At 41.2% G+C, this 26,820-nt stretch overlaps 1 protein-coding gene across 4 annotated transcripts in view; it reads left to right on the forward strand.

Annotated features, from left to right (window-relative positions):
• The first annotated feature begins 12,443 nt into the window (after window positions 1-12,443).
• Window positions 12,444-26,820, forward strand: part of RASA1 (RAS p21 protein activator 1) — a 110,188-nt gene continuing 95,811 nt past the window's right edge. Inside the window, exon 1 of one of the 4 annotated variants that reach the window (XM_086412891.1) lies at window positions 12,444-13,605. In XM_086412891.1, coding sequence (XP_086269017.1) covers window positions 13,076-13,605 — 530 coding nt within the window. In that variant the 5' untranslated portion in view covers window positions 12,444-13,075. Of the gene's footprint in view, window positions 13,606-13,727; window positions 14,048-26,820 lie in introns of those variants that run through there. The other 3 variants (XM_086412893.1, XM_086412892.1, XM_086412894.1) reach the window with 3 other exon arrangements.

Raw genomic sequence — 26,820 nt, forward strand, 5'->3', positions numbered from 1 at the left:
TGATGGGAGGATCTTAAAAAGGAATATGAAGTGATTCGATTTACATTTTTAAAAGGTCATTCTGGCTAATGTGTGTAGAATAGGCAAGAGGAGTAAAAGTAGAAACAGGAAGATTGTTAGAAGATTCTATTGTAAAAGTCCAGGTAAGAGACGATGCTAGCTTAGACTGGGTTGGTAGCAATTAAGACCGAAATGTAGTTAAATACAGGATATATTGTGAAGGTAGAACTGACAGGATGAATGCATGAATTAAATGTGGGATGTGAGAAAAAGAGAGGAACCAGTGATGTTATTTAAGTTTTTGGCCAGTAAGGGAGCAGTGATACCGCTTGCTACAGTAAGATTCTGAGAGAGGAGCTTTTATGTGTAGGAAACTCAAGAGTTTTATTTTGAACTTGAGATATTTGAATGAAGTTGCCAAGGGACAGTTGAGCTAAGAGGAGATGCTGGGGTTAGAGATGTTAATTTGGGAGCTATTTGCATATACTGTACTTGGTATTTAAAGTCATGGATCTGGATCAAATTATTTAGAAGTAGTAGACAGTAAAAAAACTAAGGGTACGCCCAACATTTACAACTTATAAAAGGTGTCTTGAAGGACTTACTTGTATCCTCAAGTATTAAAAGGGCTCTATTTTCAATACAAATTTAGAAGCACGAACCAGGACTAACGTGTACAAGTCACCAAGGAGCACATTTCTTTTCAATAAAGGGAATCACTTTTTAACACTTATAGCTAATGCCATGTCTTAAGAACATGGACTCACTGCAAATGTTCATATTTTCACCAAGTCACAGACTTTCCAGAAAGGCCTTTTGTATTGGGTAGATTTTTCTGGGCTCCAAAATCACTGCAGATGGTGACTGCAGCCGTGAAATTAAAAGACGCTTACTCGTTGGAAGGAAAGTTGTGACCAACCTAGATAGCATATTCAGAAGCAGAGACATTACTTTGCCAACAAAGGTTCATCTAGTCAAGGCTATGGTTTTTCCAGTAGTCATGTATGGATGTGAGAGTTGGACTGTGAAGAAGGCTGAGCGCCGAAGAATTGATGCTTTTGAACTGTGGTGTTGGAGAAGACTCTTGAGAGTCCCTTGGACTGCAAGGAGATACAACCAGTCCATTCTAAAGGAGATCAGCCCTGGGATTTCTTTGGAAGGAATGATGCTAAAGCTGAGACTCCAGTACTTTGGCCACCTCATGCGAAGAGTTGACTCATTGGAAAAGACTCTGATGCTGGGAGGGATTGGGGGCGGGAGGAGAAGGGGACGACAGAGGATGAGACGGCTGGATGGCATCACTGACTCGATGGACGTGAGTCTGAGTGAACTCCGGGAGTTGGTGATGGACAGGGAGGCCTGGCGTGCTGCGATTCATGGGGTCGCAGAGAGTCAGACATGACTGAGCGACTGATCTGATCTGATCTGATTGGGTAGTACTTACCACAAATTCTAATGTCTTTTCAAGATTTAAGACTCAATGTTCATCCTTCAATTTTTTTTCATGATGATCTTCCTTATTCAATAATCTTCAGAAGCTGCCTGTTTGCCTCAAGAGAAAATCCTAATGCCTCTGATTAGCTTTTAAAAACTTCTTAACTTTGCCCTAACTTGTAAGTTCATCTTCCTTTGTGAATCCTCCACTCTAGTAAGGCTGTTTCTTCCTTCTCTACCACAGAAAAATGTTCTTCTTACCTTCTCACCTTTTCTTATCCCCTGGCCTGGGAGATCCAGTCCTTCTTCTTTCACAGTTAAAGGAGTTAGAAACTCAAGGAAAAGCTTTGCCCTTTTTCTTTAGGATGCAATCTATCTGACTCTTCTGAACTGCCACTGTGGCAGTATAACTCATGTTCAGTTCAGTTCGGTTGCTAAGTCATGTCCTACTCTTTGCAATCCCATGGACTGCAGCACACCAGGCCTCCCTGTCTATCACCAACTCCTGGAGTCTACTTAAACTCATGTCCATTGAGTCAGTGATGCCATCCAACCATCTCGTCTATTGTCCCCTTCTCCTCCTGCCCTCAATCTTTCCCAGCATCAGGGTCTTTTAAAATCAGTCAGCTCTTCTCATCAGGTGGCCAAAGTATTGGAGTTTCAGCTTCTACATCAGTCCTTCCAATGAATATTCAGGACTGATTTCCTTTAGGATGGACTGGTTGGATGTCCTTGCAGTCCAAGGGACTCTCAAGACTCTTCTCCAGCACCACAGTTCAAAAGTATCAATTCTTCGGCACTCAGCTTTCTTCACAGTCCAACTTTCACATCCATACATGACCACTGGAAAAACCATAGCCTTGACTAGAAGGACCTTTGTTGGCAAAGTAATGTCTCTGCTTTTGAATATGCTGTCTAGGTTGGTCACAACTTTCCTTCCAAGGAGTAAGTATCTTTTAATTTCATGGCTGCAGTCACCAACTCCAGTGATTTTGGAGCCCCAAAAAGTAAAGTCTGACACTGTTTCAACTGGCACTTAATAAATATTTTAAGTGGAAGAAAAGATGTAATAGAAGCCACAAGTAAGTAAGCAGGAATCACGAGATAGAGAGTTGGGGAGAGAGGGGTGGTTGAGGGTGTTTGGTACTGGGGTCACAGTCAAGATGAGTGATTGTGTTGAGTAGAGAAATAGAATGAAGTCGTGACAGGGTTCTTGAGTCATGGGAATGGTGTCGCCACTAAAGGAGATAATAACATGGTCCCCATTCTTCAGACATAACCACAAGCATGCCTGCTAGTTCCCAAGAGCTGCTTGTGGATTCTGAACAATAAAAAATATTACAGTTCCCTATGAGACTAGATATTTTACTGGGGGACAGTTTTCTTATTTTCCCTTATTCTCCAGGAATCCATATAATAAACCTCATCACTTAAGGCAAGTCAACCACACCTTTGGAACTCAAATGCTTACAGATTCGTTAACTGAAGACAGTAATATTGTCATACTTTTTCAGAATTGTGAAAGAGTGCACGTGAAGTCACTTTGACAATTTAACATTTTTCTACGAATACAAGGCATGAATTTGGACCACTTTTAATAAAGCAAAACATATTATCACATTATTTCTTCACAAATGCCATTGTAATACTCATGATAACTCTCCATGAATTTTTCCCACTTGGTTGTGAATAAGGAGCCCGGTAGTCTACAGTCCATGGGATCAGAGAGAGTCAGACACGACTGAGCGACTCACACTTTCACTTGTTATTGTTGTTCGGTGGCTCAGTCATGTCTGACTCTTTGCAACCCCATGGACTGCAGCACTGCAGGCTTCCCTGTCCTTCACTATCTCCTGGAGTTTGCTCAAACTCATGTCCATTGAATTGGTAATGCCACTTAACCATTTCATCCTCTGTTGTCCCCTTCTCTTCCTGCCCTCAATCTTTCCCAGCATCAGGGTCTTTTTCAATGAGAGAGCTTTCACACCAGGTGGCCAAAATAATGGAGCTTCAGCTTCAGCATCAGTCCTTCCGATGATTATTCAGGGTTGATTTCCTTTAGGATTGGCAAGTTTGATCTCCTTGTGTCCAAGGGACTCTCAAGAGTCTTCTCCAGCACCACGGTTCAAAAGCATCAATTCTTCAGTGCTCAGTCTTCTTTATGGTCCAACACTCACATTCATACATGACTACTGGAAAAACCATAGCTTTGACTGTATGCACCTTTGTCAACAAAGTGATGTCTTTGCTTTTTAATAAGCTGTCTAGGTTTGTCATAGCTTTTCTTCCAAGGAGCAAATGTCTTTGAATTTCATGGCTGCAATCACCATCTGCAGTGATTTGGAGCCCAAGAAAATAAAGTCTGTCACTGTGTTCATTTTTTCCCCATCTATTTGCCATGAAGTGATGGGACCAGATAGCATGATCTTCTCTTTTTGAATGTTGAGTTTTAAGCCAGCTTTTCACTCTCCTGTTACACCCTCATGAAGAGACTCTTTGGTTCCTCTTCACTTTCTGCCATTAGGATGGTATCATCTGCATATCTGAGGTTATTGATATTTCTCCCGGCAATCTTGATTCCAGCTTGTGCTTCATCCAACCCAGCTTAACACATGATGCACCCTGCATACAAGTTAAATAAGCAGGGTGACAATATACAGCCTTGACGTACTCCTTTCTCAATTTGGAACCAGTGTATTGTTCCATGTCCGGTTCTATCTGTTGATTCTTGACCTGCATACAGGTTTCTCAGGAGACAGGTAAGGTGGTCTGGTATTCCCATCTCTTGAAGAATTTTCCATACTTTGTTGTGATCCACACAGTCAAAGGCTTTAGTGTAGTCAATGAAGCAGAAGTAGATGTTTTTCTGGAATTTTCTTTTTCTATAATCCAATGGATGTTGGATCTCTGGTTCCTCTGCCTTTTCTAAATCCAGCTTGTACATCTGGAATTTCTTGGTTCATGTACTATTGAAGCCAACTTGAAGGATTTTACTAACATGTGAAATGAGTGTTATTGTGCACTGGTTTGAGCATTCTTTGGCATTGGCCTTCTTTCGGATTTGAATGAAAAACTGATGTTTTCCAGTCCTGTGGCCACTGCTGAGTTTTCCAAATTTGCTGGCATATTGAGTGCAGCACTTTCACAGCATCATCTTTTAGGACTTGAAATAGCTCAGCTGGAATTCCATCACCTCCACTAGCTTTGTTTGTCATAGTGCTTCCTAAGGCCCACTTCACTTCACACTCCAGAATGTCTGGCTCTAGGTGAGTGATCACACCATAGTGGCTATCCAGGTCATTAAGACTTTTTTTTTGTATAGTTCTTCTGTGTATTGTTGCCACTGTCTTCTTAATATCTTCTGCTTCTGTTAGGTCCATACCATTTCTGTCCTTTAATTGTGCCCATCTTTGCATGGAATGTTCCCTTGGATCTCTAATTTCCTTTTAGAGATCTCTAGTCTTTCCCATTCTATTGTTTTCCTCTATTTCTTTGCATTTTTCACCCAGGAAGGCTTTCTTACCTCTCCTTGCTATTCTTTCAAACTCTGCATTCAGATGAGTATATCTTTCCTTTTCTTCTTTGCCTTTCATTTCTCTTCTTTTCTCAGCTGTTACTAAGTTCTCCTCAGACAGCCGTTTTGCCTTCTTGCATTTCTTTTCTTTGGGAATGGTTTTGATCACCACCTCCTGTACAATGTTACAAACCTCTGTCCCTATTCTTCTGGCCCTCTATCAAGTCGAATTCCTTGAATCTATTTGTAACTTCCAGAGTATAATCATAAGGGATTTGATTTAGGTTACACTTTCACTTATACTAATCTATTTTATGTCCAGCACATAATCACTTCTGCTTCTATTCTATCATTTAGCTGAAAATTCATGTTAAAAAAAATGACAGAAAATATATTTGGAATCAAGCAATAAATGGTTCCAAAAAGAAAATCACTCGCTCTGGCCAGAAATGCTCCACTGATAATACACATGACTGGGAAACGATGAGTTCTCATCCCAGTCACACCATGATTAACACTGATTAAGCTTCTTAGCCATTTGTGCTAAATAGCCTTAGTTAGGTCATAGGATAGGATAAATTACATATAATGTGGTTCAAGTGTAACAAATAACATCCCTATATTTAACAGAAATACATTCTTCATCACAGGGGTTCTCAAACCCTGCTGTAGTAGAACTGCCAGTGTCAAACCCCTACCCTCTTGGCATCCACCTATTCTACGCAAGCAGAGGCCTGTCACTGCTAATGCTAGTTACCCTCTGCCTAAGGGCTTTCTCTGGCCTGGGGAGATGCTCAGGCTGTACATTGGGCAGTTTGGAGGTGTTAGCAAGGAGATGTTTTCAGAAGCTGCCCTCAGCCAAGGGTAAGCGGGAGCTGAAGAATAAAAACCACAGTTTCTGTGTCCCTCAGGTGTGCCTCCTCCCAGGGGCTCTGTGCGATCAGCCAGACCTCCGTGGTAGAACTGAGCCCCAGTTGCTTTTAGCAGTAACCAGCTCATTAACACATTCTGTATTAATTTCCTTCCCTTCTCTACTCTCCTATTGAAATTTCCCAGGATGTCCTCCCAAATAAACACTTTAACACTCAAGTCCTAGTTTCAGTGTCTGCTTCTGGGGAAACCCAAATTAGGATACCTGGTCTATAAACCAATGCCAATTTTTAAAAATCCATGGAAAAATGGAAAAGAAGGACATAATACATACCCTGCACATTTAATGAAGCTAAATTTATGTGATTCAAAAGACTTTTTTCCCCTGATATTGATTCTTCTTTTTTTTTCCCTCTGTCCCTTCCTTCCTCTCTCCCTGTCCCCTAGTCCCTGATCTCCCTTTTTACTATTTCTGACCTGAAATGTCTTTTCATGAAACAGAGTTGTAGAAAATTGTTGTTAATAGTAACAAAATATTCCCCACTTCACAAAATTCATAATTCAGTAGTTTTTGTTGATGTAGATTCTGTAAAATCTAGAAAACTAGAAGTTACTGCTGCTATATATACTATATGTTACATATCATTGTTATTTTCACAATTAGATAAAGAAAAAAGAGAAAGTTAAAAAGTTTAAGATAACAAGTGAAATTGAGTTCTTCAAAAACATGTATTAAGAAAAATAGTTAGAAATATCTTAGAAAGATAGTTTTAGTTAGGTTAAGTTTCATCACCCACAACTTCTTCTGATGTACTTAAAACTCTCACCTTATTTTATCTATAATTATCTCAAGGTGCTATTTAACCCTTTCATTGTATAGTTATTTTAAAGCCTATTGAAGGGGCTTATGTATTTGATGTACTAACTAAATTTAGAGAGGATTGGGTTACTGGGAGCTCCTCCAGTAAATCCAAGAAAGCAACCAGAATTAAGAGACTTTGCAGAATTCCAAGGTGAAGAGGCCAAAGGTTAGTTGGATTCCAGGACTCGGTTTCAGGTGGTATTTAAACTGTTTCAGGTGTTTCAGGTAGTATGTAAATTGTTGCCACAGAGGCAAAGAATAGGAGTTAATTATGAGGAAAATGTGAACTGGAGTCTCACACAACCCTGAGTCCCCCATTTCCCTTGCCCTAAAACCATTCCGCTTCCTTTTGTCTTTTACTTCTAGCATAGTGCATTATCAGGTAAAGGAACCCAGGTGCGGAAAGGAAACACAGAGGAATCTAGTAGATAAAGAAAAACAAACTAGAAATGATGGAGAAAAATTTCTGATGTAGAATAATGAAAGACCAAAAGATAAAAAACAAACACATTTTTCTACTCTTTCAAGAGAAGGGATATTTATTCTCAATCCAATTGATCTAAGCACCTTTAACCATGAAAAGTGAAAGTGAAAGTCGTTCAATCCTGTCTGACTCTTTGCGACCCCACGAACTATAAAGTCCATGGAATTCTCCCGGCCAGAATACTAGAGTGGTTAGCCTATCCCTTCTTCAGGGGATCTTCCCAACCCAGGAATTGAACTGGGGTCTCCTGCATTGCAGGTGGATTCTTTACCAGCTGAGCTGCCAGGGAAGCTCCACCTTTAACCATATATAAGCTTAAATGTTTTAAGAGGGCTCTAATAATTTTCTTTAAAGTTTTACAGCTTCAGTTCTTTAATTTCTCCATGGTGTTTATAATTTTCTTCAAGCTTATTTAGTTATTATACCACATACTGTAATTTCTGAAGAGCTATTTACTTTTTCATCAAAATAATTTCCATTAACCTATATCTCCTCAATGTTATTTGCTCAAAACATCTTCTTAGTAAGGAAATTTATGCTCTTGAAAATTTTAAGATGAGGTCAACAAATGCACTAAGGATATTAGAGGTTAGGAGTAAAATTTTGGGGTCAATGAAACCTTTAGACATTATTTACAGAAACCTGGAAGCCTATTTGTTTAGCTGAATGTGTACGAGGGCATGAAACACAATTATGCTCTTTATCACTTCTTGCATAGTATTCCCCTCAGAAATGTTCTCTAAAATTGTATTACTGAGTCAGTTATCTTTTCACATATTGAAGTACCAAATCTGTAATATATTTTAGAGTGCATTATATTCATATTCGAGTTACCAGTAAAATCAGAATGAGTCATTCATTTTTTAGACAATTAAGTGTTCAGATTCTTTTTACCCATATATCTTTGCCTGGCATTTCTGATTATTTGTTGTTGTTGCTCAGTTGCTAAGTCATGTATGACCCTGGGAACCCATAACTGCAACATGCCAGGCTTTCCTGTCCTTCACCATCTCCTGGAGCTTGCTCAAACTCATGTCCATTGAGTCAGTGATGCCATCCAGCCATCTCATCCTCTGTCACCCTCTTCTCCTCTTGCCCTCAAATCTTTCTGAACATCAGGGTATTTTCCAATGAGTTTGCTCTTCGCATTAAATGGCCATGGTATCAGAGCTTGTTTCAGCATCAGTCCTTCCAATGAATATTCAGGGTTGATTTTCTTTAGGATTGACTGGTTGGATCTCCTTGCTGTCTAAGGGACTCTCAAGTCTTCTCCAGCCACAGTTCAAAAGCATCAATTCTTCAGTGCTCAGCCTTCTTTATGGTCCAACTCGCACATCCATACATGACTACTGAAAAGCCATAGCTTTGACTATACAGACTTTTGTCAGCAAAGTGATATCTGTGTTGCTTAATACTCTGTCTAGGTTTGTCATAGCTTTTCTTCCAAGGAGCAAGAGTCTTTGAATTTCATGGCTGCAGTCACCATTTCCAGTGATTTTGGAACTCAAGAAAATCTGTTACTGTTTCCATTTTTCCCCCATCTATTTTCCATCTATTATTTATTCTTCATTAAATGCTGTTTAATTCTATATCCGGAGTAACTTTTATCAAATCACAGATATCAAAGATTGTTTTACTAAGAGTAAAAGCTATTTGGAATTTTCCTCTCTTTTTTTGTATATTGTTCGGTTTTTCAGTGCCTCCCTGTTTAATATTATCTGTGAATTTAATTAGCAGACTGTTTACTTCCCTTTGTTAACTAATGTTACATAACACCACACCTAACATCAGTCCCTGCAGAAACCCTGTAATGCCTCTCTTCAAATAAATATTTCATTAAAAAAAAAATGTTCTTCAGTTTTTGACTTAAGAAACTTCAAGGAGTCCATTATCTATGTCAGGAAATTCAGGGACTTGGAAGAAAAGGAAAGGGAAACACAGAGGTAGAAATTGAGGGAGAAATTAGCAGAAAAAAATTAGACTGTAGATACTATAAATGAAAGACGGAGAGGTCAAGGTGAATAGAAAAATAAAAAAGGCAATAGAAAAAAATAAAGAAGGCAAAACATTTAGCCTTTTTTGGAAAAAAATAATTCACTGAAGACAGAAGACTGATTTAAGGGAGTACACAAAGAATAATAAAGATCAAGGCCTAGATCCATCCAATAAACAGAATCTGTAAAACATTTGAAAATATCTCATCAGAAATGTGTGGTAATCTCTTTAGATGGAAAAGACAACAGTACTCTGACTGAATATAATCTAAGACAGTGGTATTAGGTTGATATATACAGAGTAGATCTCTCACACTGGTTGAGCAACTGATATCTAAAGATGTGAGCTGATCTAATTTAGTATTTTTTAAAAGAATCGAGACCTGTTCAAAGCAATTGACAAAGATGCCTAGCATTAGGTTAGGCAGTAGGTTAGACTACAAGTTGTGTCTGCAGTGTAGGAACTACAAAATAGTACACGTGGGTATGTAATTGGTGTTGGACTGCATTAAATATTGACCTTTAGATGCTAAAGAATTTCCAGAAAAGGGAATAGATGTAATTCTGCAAATTAGTGAGTCTGACCTGGAATCTCAGGCAGAATAACTATGCTGTGTGTTAACCCAGAGCTGGTGATTACCCACCAGTCCAGCGTCTTATGTTCAGAGGTGTTGCATACCATTCTGAACGACAATGGTGTTGCATACCTTTTTCTTGTTTAGCATACTATATTGGTTCTTAAATGTAAACGTGCAAATTTGGAGAATTCATTAAAACAAGACTACTGCATTTTTCTGATTCAAGAGGGTCTGCGGTGGGGGTCTAAGAATTTGCATGTCTAACAAGTTCCTGGGATACTGCTGGTCTGAGATTATTATTGTGATTAGCCCTTCACTCTCCCTACTGCATTAAGAGGCAAGAATGAAGGAGTCCTTAGGACTACTACTAATTACATTGTCATTGATTTGGCAACCAGGGTTATGGAAATATACATTTCTAAAGGAAAACATTTTGTGTGCACCTTGCCACCTCCTTTAGTCCTCTTTTCCTTTTTCCCTTGGCCTCTTGTTACATGAGGCTTCCCTGGTGGGTCAGACAGTAGAGTGTCTGCCTGCAATGTGAGAGACCCAGGTTCAATCCCTGGGTTGGGAAGATCCCCTGGAGAAGGAAATGGCAACCCACTCCAGAACTCTTACCTAGAACATTCCACGGACTGAGAAGCCTGGTAGGCTACAGTCCATGGGGTCGCAAAGAGTCGGACATGACTGAGCAACTTCGCTTTCTTGTTACACAGCCCCTTCCCATCCTCAATGTGCTTCTTGTGGGTTTGACTATTACCCTTAGTAGAGAACATATTAATCTCAAAGATCAATATTTAATGGTATTTAGTGTGAAATTCCTCCTGCTACTGCTACTGCTAAGTCACTTCAGTCGTGTCCGACTCTGTGCGACCCCTGAGACGGCAGCCCACCAGGCTCGCCTGTCCCTGGGATTCTCCAGGCAAGAACACTGGAGTGGGTTGCCATTTCCTTCTCCAATGCAGGAAAGTGAAAAGTGAAAGTGAAGTCGCTCAGTTGTGTCTGACTCTGAGCGACTCATGGACTGCAGCCTACCAGGCTCCTCCGTCCATGGGATTTTCCTAGGAGAATGTAAAATAAAAGCAATATATATGAATCCAAAAGGTCTAATCACAGATACTGGAATTAAAAAAAAAAAAAGGAAATTATTCCTCCACCTACCTTTATACATTTGTTGTTGAGTCGCTCAGCTATGTCCCACTCTTTTGCGACCCCATGGACTGTACCCAGTCAGGTTCTTCTGTTTATGTGATGTCCACGTGTTCTTCCCTCCTCCCAGACAAGAACCCTGTAATAGGTTGCAATTTTCTTCTCCGGTTCTCCGGATCTTCCCCAACCAGCGATCGAACCTCCGTCTCTGTCATTGCAAGCGGATTCTTTACAACTGAGCTACCAGGGGAGCACACTTTTATACATATTCCACTATAAAAAACAAAATCCATTGTATTTGGATATGTAAAGGGTGAAATTTCAGTTTATTATTTTTGAGGATACATAATTGTAGCTGACACGTTGGCTCCTTCTTGACATTTGCTGGTTGAAACTGCTCTGTACATTCATACGTATACCGTGGAGTGTGCCCTGCCGTGTTTTGTGCAAAAAAAGTGCATTGATTAGCGTTGTCTGGGGACCTCTCCTCTCCTCACCTTATTATACACAACAGACTTGCAGTGGCAAAGGTGGTGTATGTGGGTGTGAAAGAAAGGGAAAAGAAAGAAAAGAATACAGGGAGAGTCGGAGAAGACAACAAAATGCGTACAGTGACAGAAATCCGACTCACAACCACTGCTTCTACTAAAATTCTTAGCCCTCCCCATGTCTCCCCAGTTATCCATTTCGTTTTGAGTCTTCAGTTCAGTTGCTCAAGTCGTGTCCGATTCTTTGCGACTCCATGAACTGCAGCATGCCAGGCCTCCCTGTCCATCACCAACTCCTGGAGTTCACCGAAACTCATGTCCACCGAGCCGGTGATGCCATCCAGCCATCTCATCCTCTGTCGTCCCCTTCTCCTCCTGCCCCCAATACCTCCCAGCATCAGGGTCTTTTCCAATGAGTCAACTCTTCGCATGAGTCTTAGAATCTATTTTAAAATTTTTTATTATTTTTTTTAGCTTGAAATAGTCATATAGTCATTTATATAATGAAAAGAGAACGGAAACACTAACAGGACTCTCTCGGACCTCCAGGCAGGTATCCCTCCAACCGCCAACCCCCGCAGGCCTCGGCCGTCGGGTTTCTGCGCCGCCGGCCACAGCGTCCGCTCTACAGGTCAGGAAGCGAGGAACTGGCTTTGCCGCATCTTCCTTTCTCTTTCCCTCTCTCTTCCCTCTTCAATAACCCCTCCTCGTCGCTCATAGGTTTGTACCGCGCTGAGCGGCCGCGTGCTGGGGACCCACTCTTCCCCTCCGCCGCCTAACCCGCCTCTCAGACAAAGCCCAGTCAGCCAGGCGCGCGCCACCGGCCACACCGACCGGCGAGGCGGCTGTGCCGCCACGCGCTTCCCCACCGGCTCGGGACGGTGAGCTCGTGTCCCACACCGCGTATCCCCGCCGCTTCCTTCCCTCCAGATTCTTCCTTTCCCTCCTCCAGGCCCAGCGCGCCACCCCCCACCCCAACCCGCCGCCTCCGCGCTGGGAGTGCGCCTGCGCAGAAGCTGCCCTCTCGCCCCTCCTTCCCCTCCCTTCCTTCCCTCCGCCCCTCCTCCCGTGCCCCGCCTTCCTTTCTCTCGTCGATGTCACTTTAGCGCTCCAGGTTGGGAGCCTTTAGGTTGATTTCCCCGCTACCCCGCCCCCCTTCCTCTTTTTCTCCCCACCCCTCCCGCCTCAGCCGGGTGGAGGATGAGGCGGCCGCAGTGGCCCCAGCCCCTGCAGCGGCACCGGCGGTGGTTGCGGTGGGGGTGGCCGGAACTGGGGTGGTGAAGAAGCGGTGGCGGCGGCGGCGGCTGAGGGAGCAGCAGCCGCCTCAAGCCGCTTTCCCCCCCCCACCTCGCTTCCCTTCCTCTTTAGTGCAGCCAGGAAGTTTTTCGCTTCTGTGCATGTGTGTGTGTGTGTGTGAGTGCGCGCGAGTGTGGGTGTGGAAGGTGAAGGTTTGGGCGGCGTTTGTGCAGGCGTTGGGGTTTTTTGCCCACTTCTCTTCCCGTAACCCGGGGAGCTCCCGATCCTGGGCTGTGGCCCGGAGAGGGGGCGCGGCGGCGGCGGGCTTTCTCCTTTTGTTGTTGTTTCCTCCGCCCGGGGAGCTGAAGAGGGGACGCGCCTGGGTGGGGCGGCTCGGAGCCCGGGCCTGGTGGCCCCTGGGGGCTCCCGGGCGGGCAGGGTAGGGCCGCGTAGAGCGGGCTTCAACATGATGGCGGCCGAGGCCGGCGGTGAGGAGGGCGGCCCGGTCACCGCCGGGGCAGCGGGAGGCGGCGCGGCCGCGGCCTCGGGTGCCTACCCGGCGGTGTGTCGGGTGAAGATCCCCGCGGCCCTGCCCGTGGCCGCCGCCGCCCCCTTTCCTGGGCTGGCGGAGGCCGGCGTGGCCGCGACTCTAGGTGGCGGAGCCGCTCTGGGGTCAGGCTTCCTGGGACCTGGGTCTGTGGCGGGGACCCCGGGGGGAGTCGGACTGTCAGCCGGAGGCGCTGCCGCCGGCGTGGCTGGTGTCGCCGCCGCCGCCGCCGGAGCCGGCGGGGAGATGGCTTTCGCCAAGGGGACCACTTCGTTGCCTACTGAGACCTTCGGGGCCGGCGGCGGATTCCCTCCTCTGCCGCCGCCTCCTCCTCAGTTGCCCACTTTGGGCGCTGGCCTGGGAACAGTGGACGAAGGTGACTCTCTGGATGGACCAGAATACGAGGAGGAAGAGGTGGCCATCCCGCTGACCGCTCCTCCGACTAACCAGTAAGTCAAGACCGGCGTTTTGGGGGAAGCTGACTCCTCGGAGAGAAATAGGAAAAACAGGTCTAGTTCTTTTCAGCTGTGACTGGTAGTGCTTTCAGCTGTGACTCGTAGTGCTTTCCGCTGTGACTCGTTCAGAAAAAGTTTTGAAGCTCAAGGTTCCGTGCGTACGGATTTAATTTGATCACTCATCTTCCCTACAGGCACACTCCCTGGCGTCTTGGTGTATTTATTGCTCCTCTGGGAAGATGTAAAGTTTTCAAGATGGGAAGCATGGGAAAATGTGTATCCAGGGACAACCGGATATGGTTCTGTCCCTTGCAGATTGAGGTGGCGTCCTGGGATTCAGCTGAGCTTGCAGCTACCGAGGCAGTCGTAGTCTGTATTAACCTGGTTGCATTCCCTGTTGAAGCTAGACGATTAGTGAGAAGCTTTGAATATTTGAGTGAGTATCGTGCTAGTATTGTTTGAAACATGCCTTTGTCGGATTGCTTTGTTTTTGTTACACTGCAATTCCTGGCTTCTGGCTGTTGAAAGCACTGCGATGCAGAGAAGTCTTTGGATTGCTTTTGAGAACGTGGGTCAGCGAGAAAGGAAAGTTCTGTTAATTACTGGTGTGGTTAAGGGCCTGTACTCCAACAATATTTAACATGTGCAGTAGAATTCCCATTTACTAATATGCTACTATAATTCTTCCGTAAGTTGAAACTTTGTAAGTACAGTATTGAAACGAACTAAAATTAATATTGTGCTTCCCTTCAACATCTTTTGTTGGTGGCAAATACAGTATTCTATTTGAAAATTAATTTTGACAATCTTCTGCAGAATATACAGGACAAATGACTTTTATATATATAGTACCTTCCCCCTTGTTCTCTTCGTAAGTGAACTTAGGTTTGGATCCTGAGAGGAACATGTTGATGGGCAGTAGGCAAAACTTGTTTTATAGATCCCTCATATCTGTCTTAATTGTCCTTTAGAATTTTGACAACTTTGGTGAAGTATCAGAGGAAGAAAGATTTGATTCCTGTGTTGACAATCACTCTAAGACAGTTGAAGGTGTTTTTCGTGTCTGTGTGTGTTTTTTTCTTTTCTTTTTTTGGATAAGCTTCTTTAGAAGATTTAGAAAGGACTTAACAAATTAAGACATTTTTGACTTAAGGCTACATACATCTTTTGATGGAAAAGTAAAGTTAATCTTACGTCAGCCATGGAACAGGGGAGTTTTATTCCTTTGATATTGTTCATCATGAGTTCAATTTTTTGTCTAATTTAATTTCAGCTTATCATTTCTTATCTACATATTGCAGACTTCTCTGAAGGTGTTCTGAAAGTATTAAAAATTCAAAATTTACAGCACTGTTTACACATCTTTAAGCCTTTTTTTCAAAACTACTTAAGTATTAAGGGCCCTGTGGTTATGATAAAGTTCATCTTTTCATAATGAAAGAATATAGTCTTATGCCAGTTCTTAACTAAATTGAACTAGGCATATTTAGTGTGTTGCAGTTCTAAGGTTTTTTAAAAATAGAATTTATTTGGTAGAGCAGTTTTAGGTTCACCGCAGAAATGAACAGAAAACAGTGTTCCAATTAAATTTTTAATAAATATAAGTGAGAACCTAAGAAAAATTATACTTGTCAGAAGTCCACTGTAAGATCTTCAACATTTGGGTTTGGGAGTAAAAATATTATTTGTGTAACTGTGTATATGAGAATTGTTCATGTTCTAAAAAGTATCGTCTGTTTCAGTATAGTTTTTAAAAGTTGCCACCGAGAAGCACAAATTTCCCTCTCTTTTTTTTTTTTCTCTTTTTTTATCTTAGATATCAATCCAGACTTACTGGAGTCAATACAGTGTAGGGGTTAAGTGTGCAAATTCTGAAGTTAGACAAGATTTGGGTTGGAATCCTGACTCTGCTACTTACTAGCTGTGTAATCTTGCAAAGGTCAGTTTCCCCATCTGTAAAATGGGGTAATAATGGTATCTCCCTCATATGATACTTTTTAAGGTTAATGAGAAATCCCTGAATGTATTCAGCACAGTATCTGATACGTAGTAAGTGCTCAATAAATTAGCTCAAATAATATATAATTTTATCATTAAATTGCTTACCAATTCTATAGGAACTCCCATGCTAATAGCTGTTTGAGAGAATGTTTTGAATTCCAAGGGCCTGTCTACCATGATTAATTATATCAAAATTTTAATTTAAAGGCTTTCAGCAGGTGAAGCACGTTTAGAGATGGAATTCAAATGTTTTCTATAAATTCCTAATTTTAAATAAAGGGAAAAGCCTTAGAGACTTTGTTAAATAATGTAAAATCTTTCATGAAAGTATTGAAGAAATTTTTTTGGCTAAATTAATATATGATTACCAGTGACTGGTCACTTTAGTTATTGTGACTAAAATAACTAAATAACTAAATAATATTTAGTTATTATTTATATTAAGGAGGTTCGAGTTCACAGTGGTTTGTTAGATAGACTAGGGTTCCTGAATCAGAGTTTCAACCATGTGTCCAGGTTGTTCAGTGCTGTTGGTCACAAAAGAATCAAGTGACAATATGTAGATACACCAGTGCAAATATAACAACACTATTATTTGTATCTTGTTTCTCTGTGTACATGGTGAATCATTAGTCTCATGTTTATTACTGAGCATTTGCATTCATTTGGTTAAGGCCAGAAGTTTAAGTTTGTATAATTGTACCTATTACATTTATTTGAATACTCTTTTTTTTTGCAAAATTTAGGAAAAAAATTTTAAAAGAAAAATATTCTCTGCATACATTTGTTATGTAGAAAATGTCCTGTATCTAAAACAGCTAATAATTTTTTTTTTTTCCCCCAAGAGAGAAAAGTTCACTGATACTTCGTTTACTATAATGGAGCTTTTTTTTCGTGGTCCTCTTTTCTTCCTTTCTTCCTCAGAGGTGAGGGGTGACAGTAAAGTAGTGTGGTTCCTTTAGTCCACCTTCTATTATGTATAGAGATTTTAAACTATGAGCCTGCAGTAGCAGGAGCTTCTTGGGCTGAATCCAGTTGAGAGATACATAATGCTTGTTGTTAGTGTATTTGGAGCATTGAGTGGATTAGTTGCCACTTTTAAAAATAGAAAAACTTCATGTTTAAGAAGTCTTGATTTCTAGCATCACTTGAGACTTGGCTTTACCTGGTTGCTGCTAGTGCTGGAGAATAGTTTTCTATAGCTGAGTAGTGATTGCCCCACTGAAGTTCTGAGCTCTACAGTTAACTGTGGTCTCCACCAGGCCTGCTTCACCCTTGATATTATTTGTGTGGCGTTTGGCTAACTAGATCTTACCCTGGACCTAAGATCTAAGATGGAAGTTTTCTCAAGCCTGAAGGTTGAAGAAAAAAGAAATAAGGAATGTAAATAATACTTTTCATTTCCTTAGAAATCGTACTGTTTCTACAAAAATATAAATCATTCTTAAGTCAAATAATTGTTAAATGTTAGTACTAAGACATGTAGTGTGCATTAATTTTGTCACTGCATTATAACTCTGGGTGAGTCATTTCTTAATAAAAGCGGGAGTGAGAATTGCAGAGATTAGGTATGGACATAGTGACCATAGAACCTGAACATGACCAGATATTTGTATAAGTAGGAGAGCAGTGTAGTAGGGGCTTAATTTAAGAGATACAGCAATGAGTAAGATATTCCTTTTCTTCATGAGTCTCTCTTCCAAGAGAGTTTTTGATCTAGTAGAAAGTTAAATGGGCTTCCCTCATAGCTCAGTTGGTAAAGAATTTGCCTGCAGTGCAGGAGACCCTGGTTGGATTCCTGGGTTGCGAAGATCCACTGGAGAAAGGAAAGGCTACCCACTCCAGTGTTCTGGCCTGGAGAATTCCCTGGACTGTATATGCCATGGGGTCGCAAAGAGTTGGACACTATTGAGCAACTTTCACTTTCAGAAAATTAAGTAACTTCAGTAGCTGAAGAAAAATATCATGAGTAAAGTATGAGCACATGGTCATGGGAGTTAAAATAATAAGACTTACATAATTATGATCAGTAAGTTTTTAGAGGAAAAATAGCAGGTATGTTTTCAGTAATTGATTCCTTTGACCTTTGCCTAATAATTCTGTCAGGTAAAAAAGAATTACAAATTAATGAGTATAATTTTTTGATCTTTAGTAAAGTGTCTGTCCTCAGTTCAATTGCTCAGTCATGTCCGCCTCTTTGCAACTGACCTCATGGACTGCAGTATGCGAGACTTCCCTGTCTATCACCAGCTCCCGGAGCTTGCTCAAACTCACGTCCATCGAGTCGGTGATGCTATCCAACCAACTCATCCTCTGTCGTCCCCTTCTCCTACCTTCAATCTTTCCCAGCATCAGGGTCTTTTTAGAGTCAGGTCTTCGAATCAGGTGGCCAGAGTGTTGGAGTTTCAGCTTCAGCATCAGTCCTTCCATTGAATATTCAGGACTGATCTCCTTTAGGATGGACTGGTTGGATCTCCTTGCAGTCCAAGAGACTCTCAAGAGTCTTCTCCAACACCACAGTTCAAAAGCATCAATTTTTCAGCTCAGCTTTCTTTATAGTCCAACTCTCACATCCATACATGACCACTGAAAAAACCATAGCTTTGACTAGAGGACCTTTGTTGGCAAAGTAATGTCTCTGCTTTTTAATATGCTGTCTAGGTTGGTCATAGCTTTTCTTCCAAGAACTCATAATTATTTACCTGTGGTGTGGAGTAGGTTGAAGGGGGTGCCTACAGTAACTGAGAATACAGAGCGCTGCTGCTGCTGCTGCTGCTGCTAAGTCACTTCAGTCGTGTCCGACTCTGTGCGACCCCGTAGACAGCAGCCCACCAGGCTCCCCCGTCCCTGGGATTCTCCAGGCAAGAACACTGGAGTGGGTTGCCATTTCCTTCTCCAGTGCATGAAAGTGAAAAGTGAAGGTGAAGTCCCTCAGTCGTGTCTGACTCTTCGCGACCCCATGGACTGTGCCTACCAGGCTCCTCTGTCCATGGGATTTTCCAGGCAAGAGTACTGGAGTGGGGTGCCTTCTCTGAGAGCACTGCTAAAGGCTTGAATTAGTCTGGGTCATAGATTAGTCACTTTCAGGAAACCAGGCAAGCATTATTGACAGAGACAAAACAACACAAAAATCCAACAGGGGTAATTTAGGAAGAAGGGGAAAATGAAGAGGTCTTTCAGTTGCTTCGTTCCCTGTTTACTAGCTGTTACAGAAATGAAAGATTGCCTTTAAGAGCAGCTCAGATACTCCAAAGAATACCTTAGTGGGGGCAGGTTGATAGAACTTTTGTTATTGACAGTAACCACTATTACTGCTGACATTTTTTGGTTGCCTACTACCTAATAGGAACTGCCCTTATTGATTTACTGGTGGTGTAGTTGTGTATTGCTTTGCTCCAGAACTTGGTTGCTAAAACGTTTATTTGCTCTTAATTCTAAAATTTGGGCAAGACTTGATGGGGACTGCTCCATGTGTCACCTGTTGGCTGTAATGTCCAAGGTAGCTTTTTAACTTGTAGATCTGGTACTTCAGCTGGACATGTGTGTGTGTGTCCATGTCCCAATAGCCCACCCCCTGCCTGTACTCTTCATTCCGTTAGCTTGAACTTCTTCACAGCATGGCAGATGGGTTCCATAGGGAGTGTTCCTGAAGGACAAGATGGACCATGCCAAAGCTCTGTGTTCTTCATGTTTGCTAGTGTTCCAGTGGCCAGTGCTAATCATGCGACTGTCTACATGTAGCGTGGGAGTGGGCTATACACGGGCACCAGCAACATCAACAGTATATGATGTTAAATTCGTCCCTTCTTATCCACGGCTTGATTTTCCACCATCTCAGTTACTCTTGGTTGGTTTCTTGGGGGTGTCAAGAGTAACTGCCTACTGCATGTGTTATTCATCTACAAGTAAATATTAGATAATATTAGAGTGCTAGTAATTAGGGGAGGCATACAAGAAAGGGCAAGTACTATGAAGTTTTTTTTCTTAGGGTCTACATGGCAAATTGTCTTTCAACAAATGGTCCAATTATCCCAACAATATATTTTGTATCTGACCACCATGATCTTAATTTTAAACCACAAATGCTGAATATGGATGTTGTTTATGGCTCATTGCTTGAATATGCAAATATATGTATATGTATAGGTGTGTTATCTTGAAATCACCTGGAGTATATTTCTGTTGTGGGCTAAATAAAAAATAGTTATCAGGTAACATTTACAAATAACTTTTCCCTATGTCTAACCACATCAGTGGGATTTGGATAAGCCTTATAGGTATTTCAGTGATTACATGATTTTGTGAGTGAAACAATGAACATTATGGGGGACGGAAATATAAAAGAATGTATAGTCTAGCTGGACAATAAGGCATTAATGATATAGAAAGAGGATAAAATTAACCTATTGACACATCGTTCAAATGTATTTTTCATATTAAGAGGATAGTTTTGGAAGAATTAAAGAGTGATTTTGAAGTTTTATACTAATTCTCTTAAGTTTTATAGAAAATTTGAGTAGCTTTTGTAGCATCAGTATATGACATTATGGGACTTGCCTGGTGGCTCAGTGGTAAAGAATCTGCTTGCCAGTGCAGTTGACATGGATTCGATCCCTGGGTCACGAAGATTCCCTGGAGAAGGAAATGACAACCCACTCCAGTATTCTTGCCTGAGAAATCCCATGAACAGATAGAGGAGCCTGGTGGGCTACAGTCAGTGGAGTTGCAAAGAGTCAGACACGTCTTAGTGACTAAACAACAAAAACCTATGATGTTAAACTAGTCTCTCCTTATCCACGGCTTCATTTTCCACCATCTCAGTTACTCTCGGTTGATCATAGTCCCAAAATACTAAATGAAAATGTCCAAATATAGGCAAGTCATAGTTGGAAGAAGTGTACACTTTTCATTGTACAGGGACAGGGAGCAAGGCCATTCCCCAAAAAAAGAAATGAAAAAAAGCAAAACAGCTGTCTGAGGAGGCCTTACAAATAGCTGTGAAAAGAAGAGAAGCAAAAAGCAAAGGAGGAAAGGAAAGATATACCCATTTGAATGCAGAGTTCCAAAGAACAGCACGGAGAGATAAGAAAGCCTTCCTCAGTGATCAATGCAAAGAAATAGAGGAAAACGATAGAATGGGAAAGACTAGAGATCTCGTCAAGAAAATTAGAGATACCAAGGGAACATTCCATGCAAAGATGGGCACAATTAAAGGACAGAAATGGTATGGACCTAACAGAAGCAGAACATTTTGAAAAGAGGTGGCAAGAATACACAGAAGAACTGTACAAAAAAAATCTTCATGACCCAGATAACCACAATGGTGTGATCACTCATCTACAGCCAGACGTCCTGGAATGTGAAGTCAAGTGGGCCTTAGAAAGCATCACTACAAACAAAAGCTAGTGGAGGTGATGGAATTCCAGTTGAGCTATTCCAAATCCTGAAAGATAATGCTGTGAAAGTGCTGCACTCAATATGCCAGCAAATTTGGAAAACTCAGCAGTGGCCACAGGACTGAAAAAGGTCAGTTTTCATTCCAATCCCAAAGAAAGGCAATGCCAAAGAATATTAAAACTACTACACAGGTCACACTCATCTCACATGCTAGTGAAGTAGTGCTCAAAATTCTCCAAGCCAGGCTTCAGCAATACGTGAACCATGAACTTCCAATTGTTCAAGCTGGTTTTAGAAAAGGCAGAGGAAACAGAGATCAAATTGCCAACATCTGCTGGATCATCAAAAAAGCAACCAGAAAAAACATTTTTTCTTTTTTATTGACTATGCCAAAGCCTTTGACTGTGGATCACAATAAACTGTGGAAAATTCTGAACGAGATGGGAATACCAGACCACCTGACCTGCCTCTTGAGAAACCTGTATGCAGGTCAGGAAGCAACAGTTAGAACTGGACATGGAACAACAGACTGGTTCCAAATAGGAAAAGGAGTATGTCAAGGCTATATATTGTCACCTTGTTTATTTAACTTATATGCAGAGTACATCACGAGAAATGCTGGGCTGGAAGAAGCACAAGCTGGAATCAAGATTGCTGGGAGAAATATCAATAACCTCAGATATGCAGATGATACCACCCTTATGGCAGAAAGTAAAGAAGAACTAAAGAGCCTCTTGATGAAAGTGAAAGAGGAGAGTGGAAAGTTGGCTTAAAGCTCAACATTCAGAAAACTAAGATCACGGCATCCAGTCCCATGACTTCATGGCAAACAGATGGGGAAACAGGGTCAGACTTTATTTTTTTGGGCTCCAAAATCACTGCAGATGGTGACTGCAGCCATGAAATTAAAAGACTCTTACTCCTTGGAAGGAAAGTTATGACCAACCTAGACAGCATATTAAAAAGCGGAGACATTACTTTGCCAACAAAGGTATGTCTAGTGAAAGCTACGGTTTTTCCAGTGGTCATATATGGATGTGAGAGTTGGACTGTAAAGAAAGCTGAGCACTGAAGAATTGATGCTTTTGAACTGTAGAGTTGGAGAAGACTCTTGAGAGTCCTTTGGATTGCAAGGAGATCCAACCAGTCCATCCTAAAGGAGATCAGTCCTGGGTGTTCATTGAAAGTACTGATGTTGAAGCTGAAATTCCAATACTTTGGCCACGTGATTCAAAGAACTGACTAATTGGAAAAGACCCTGATGCTGGGAAATACTGAAGGCGGGAAGAGGAGGGGATGACAGAGGATGAGATGGTTGGATGGCATCACTGACTCAATGGACATGAGTTTGAATAAACTCCGGGAGTTGGTGATGGACAGGGAAGCCTGGAGTGCTGCAGTCCGTGGGGTCACAAAGAGTCGGATGTGACTGAGCAACTGAACTGAACTGACACTTTTCAGAGCAGTGTGATGAAATCTTACTCCATCCTGCCCAGACGTGAATCATACCTTTGTAATCATATCCAGTGTATCCTGCCTTCACATAGTAGTTGTTTCTTGGAGTTCAGATCAGAACTCTTGCAGTATCACAGTTTTGTGTCAAGTAAGCCTTATTTTACTTAATAATGCCCCCAAAGCGCAAGAGTAGTGATTTTGGCAATTGGGATATATCAGAAGAAGCTGAAAGTTTTCTTCTTAATAGGGAGCAAAAGAAATCATATGCTGCGATTATGATCTGTGGTAGGAGTGAATCTTCTGTCTGAAATTGGGAAGGAAAAAGAAATCCATGATAGTTTTGCTGTTGCACCTTAAACTGCAAAATATACCATCAGTGTGTGATAGGGTTTAGTTGAAATGCAAAAGGTGTTACGTTGTACAATAAGACATTGTGAAAGAGACTACATTCACATGACTTTATTACAGTATATTGTTATAATTTTCTATTTTATTATTATTGTTAATCTCTTACTCTGCCTAATGTATAAATAAATTTTATCATGGATATCTGTATATGGGAAAAACAGAATGTGTATGGGATTCGATACTAATTCAAGGTTTCAGGCATGCCTGTGAATCTTGGAATGTATCCCCTGAGGATAAGAGAGAACTACTGTGTAATCAGGACAGTGATACGCATAGATAAATAGCATTTTAGTGATAGAGGAAACTGTCATTGCCCAGTGTAAAAACAGACTCCAGTAGAGTGACTCGAGGTCACACATCTAGGTAGTGGTTGGGAATCCATTTCCCATGATGTTTCAAATGTGTTTATATTTGAGTAATAAAATGTTTAAAAATTTTTTGTGTGTGGGGAAGGAAGTGGAAAGGCAGAGGCCCATTACTGAGTAATCATTTACTATATTCTAGGTACTTTACATAGGCTATCTCATTTAATTTTCATAATTATGTAGAGGGAATAGATATTATCCACTTTTTTATTGTTGAGAAAACTAATAGAATTGGATTTCCAATGCAGATGCTACGCTTGTTCCTTTGTCTTACCCATTCCAGTACATATAATATACACAGATAGAAGTATACCCACACAAAACTTAATATACTCCAGAACTGACTAATCACTGGGTATAATGGACTGAATTATATCTCTCCAAAATTCATAGATTGAAGCCCGAACCTCCAGTGTGACTGTAGAGTTAGGACATGTAAGGTGATAATTGAGGTTAAATGAGATCATAAGGTGGGTCCATAATTCACTAGGACTGGTGTTCTTAGAAGAGGAGGAGACAAGGAGTGCACATGTGCAGAAAAAAGGCCGTTTGAGTTCACAGTGAGAAAGTGGCCATCTGTAAGTCAGGGAGCGATGCCTCTCGAGAAACCGACTCTATCTGTTGTGTTGTTTGTAGTCTTTCACTTGTGTCCGACTCTTTGCAAACCCATGGACTGCAGCCTGCCAGGGGTTTCCTGGACAAGAATACTGGAGTGGGTTGCCATTTCCTTCCCTAGGGGATCTTCCTGACCTGGGAACCAAATTCATGCCTCTTCTGTCTCCTGCATTGCAGGCAGATTCTTTCCCCACCGAGCCCGAACTGTTGACGCCTTAATCTTGGATTTAGTCTGCAGAACTGTGAAAAAGTAAAACAACTGTGTTATTTAAGCCACCTAGTATATGGAATTTTGTTATGGCATTGTGAACTGACTGATAGACTGGGTAATCCTGTGTCTTTAAAAATCCTGCATCTTTAAAAATGGCTTTGGATAATTTTGCAGCAGATTAAATGCACATTTACTGCTTGAGAAACGGCCTTCATTGTTTTATTGTCTTTTTTTCACTGTACGAAGGAAAAACTAGCTTCTTTGTGAGTTAGTGACTTATATTTCCTCTTTTGGCTATAGTTGTATTGAAAGATGGGAAACATTTAAATGCATGTCTGATTATTATAGTGCAAAAAGATCCATGTTTAACCATGGGTGGTAGCTGTATGATATCTGTGAGTGAAACATTATTCCAATAGATTTTCTGTATTCACTCTGTGAACACTGTAACATTGTTACTTGTCATATTCCTTTCTATTTTGTCTGTCTCTAGCTAAGGGAAAGACCAATTCTTTATAAAGTCTTTGTAGTTAGTAATTGTTCACAGTTAAGATACATGTATAATAGAACCATATTTTTCTTTCATCCATGTCTATCTACCTAAATATTGACTTATCTCTCAGATTTTTCAAAGTAAACTTATTTTGAGGTAATTGTAGATTCATATTTAGTTGAAAGAAATAATGCAGAGATGTTTCCTTCACCCATTTTTCCTCAATGGCAGCATCTGGTGGTATCACAACTAGGAATCAGTTTGAATTGATGGAGTTCACTTATCTTACTCAGATTTCACCAGTTCTGTGTACAGTGTGTGTCTATGGTATGCATTTAAATCTATACAGTTTCATTGCATGTGTTCAGTTCGGTTGCTCAGTCATGTCCGACTGACTCTTTGCGACTCCATGAACCGCAGCACACCAGGCCTCCCTGTCCATCACCAGCTCCCGGAGTTCACTCAGACTCAGGTCCATCGAGTCAGTGATGCCATCCAGCCATCTCATCCTCTGTCGTCCCCTTCTCCTCCTGCCCTCAATCTTTCCCAGCATCAGGGTCTTTTCAAATGAGTCAGCTCTTCGCATGAGATGGCCAAAGTACTGGAGTTTCAGCTTCAGCATCAGTCCTTCCAGTGAACACTCAGGACTGATATCTTTTAGGATGGACTGGTTGGATCTCCTTGCAGTCCAAGGGACTCTCAAGAGTCTTCTCCAACACCACAGTTCAAAAGCATCAATTCTTTGGCACTCAGCTTTCTTCACAGTCCAACTCTCACATCCATACATGTCCACTGGAAAAACCATAGCCTTGACTAGACGGACCTTTGTTGGTAAAGTAATATCTCTGCTTTTTAATATGCTGTCTAGGTTGGTCGTAACTTTCTTTCCTAGGAGTAAGTGTCTTTTAATTTCATGGCTGCAGTCACCATCTGCAGTGATTTTGGAGCCCTCCAAAAATAAAGTCAGCCACTGTTTCCATTATTTCCCCATCTATCTGCCATGAAGTGATGGGACCAGATGCCATGATCTTAGTTTTCTGAATGTTGAGTTTTAAGCCAACTTTTTCACTCTTCTCTTTCACTTTCAAGAGACTCTTTAGTTTTTCTTCGCTTTCTGCCATAAGGGTGGTATCATCTGCCTATCTGAGGTTATTGATATTTCTCCCAGCAATCTTGATTCCAGCTTGTGCTTCCTCCAGCCCAGCATTTCTCATGATGTACTCTGCATATAAGTTAAATAAGCAGGGTGACAATATACAACCATGACATACTCCTTTTCCTATTTGGAACCAGTCTGTTGTTCCATGTCCAGTTCTAACTGTTGCTTCCTGACCTGCATACAGGTTTCTCAAGAGGCAGGTCACGTAGTCTGGTATTCCCATCTCTTTCAGAGTTTTCCACAGTTTATTGTGATCCACAGTCAAAGGCTTTGGCATAGTCAATAAAGCAGAAATAGATGTTTTTCTGGAACTCATCACCAAAGTAAAGATTTAGAATAGTTTCATTACCACCAGGACCCCTCGTGTTTTCCTTTTATAACCAAACCCGCCTTTCTTCATTTCTAACTCCTGGCAACTATTAATCTATTCTTCATTTTGTCATTTCCAAAAGATTATATAAATGGAATTGTGTAGTATGTAATTTTTTGGGATAGCAATTACCACTGAACACAATTTCCTCAAAATTTATCCAAGTTGTTGCTTGTATCAGTACTTCCAATAGTTCCTTTTTGTCGCTGAGTAGTATTCTGTGACATGAATGTAGTACAGTTTTTAAATCATTAACTCATCACAAAACATTTGGGTATTTCTGGTTTTGACTGTTATGAGAAAAAAACTGCTGTGAACGTTTGTGTTTGTTTTTGTGTGAACATAAGTTTTTTTTTTTTTAGAATAATGTCCAAGAGCGCAACTACTGGATTGTGTGGTAATTGCATATTGACTTTTATAAGAAACTGCCAGTCTCTTTTCTAGAGTAGCTGCGTCATTTTACATTCTCACCAGCGGTACATGAGTGATGTTGATTCCCTGTATCCTCACTACTCAGTTTTTAATTTAAGGTGTTCACATAGATGCCTAGTGATAGTCTATTGTGGTTTTGATATGCATTTTCCGTAGTGATTGATACTGAAAATCTTTTTAGGTGCTAATTCGTCATCTGTTTATCTTCCTGGGTGGAATGTCTGTTAATCTTTTGCCCCTTTTCCAATAGGATTGTTATGGAGTTTTCAGAGTTTTTATGTATTCTAAATATTAGTCCTTTAT

Source organism: Bos grunniens, chromosome 7 (genome assembly GCF_055505025.1).
Source record: "Bos grunniens cultivar Pamir isolate PY7600 chromosome 7, Bosgru_T2T1.0, whole genome shotgun sequence".
In the NCBI taxonomy this organism is placed as follows: Eukaryota; Metazoa; Chordata; class Mammalia; order Artiodactyla; family Bovidae; genus Bos; species Bos grunniens.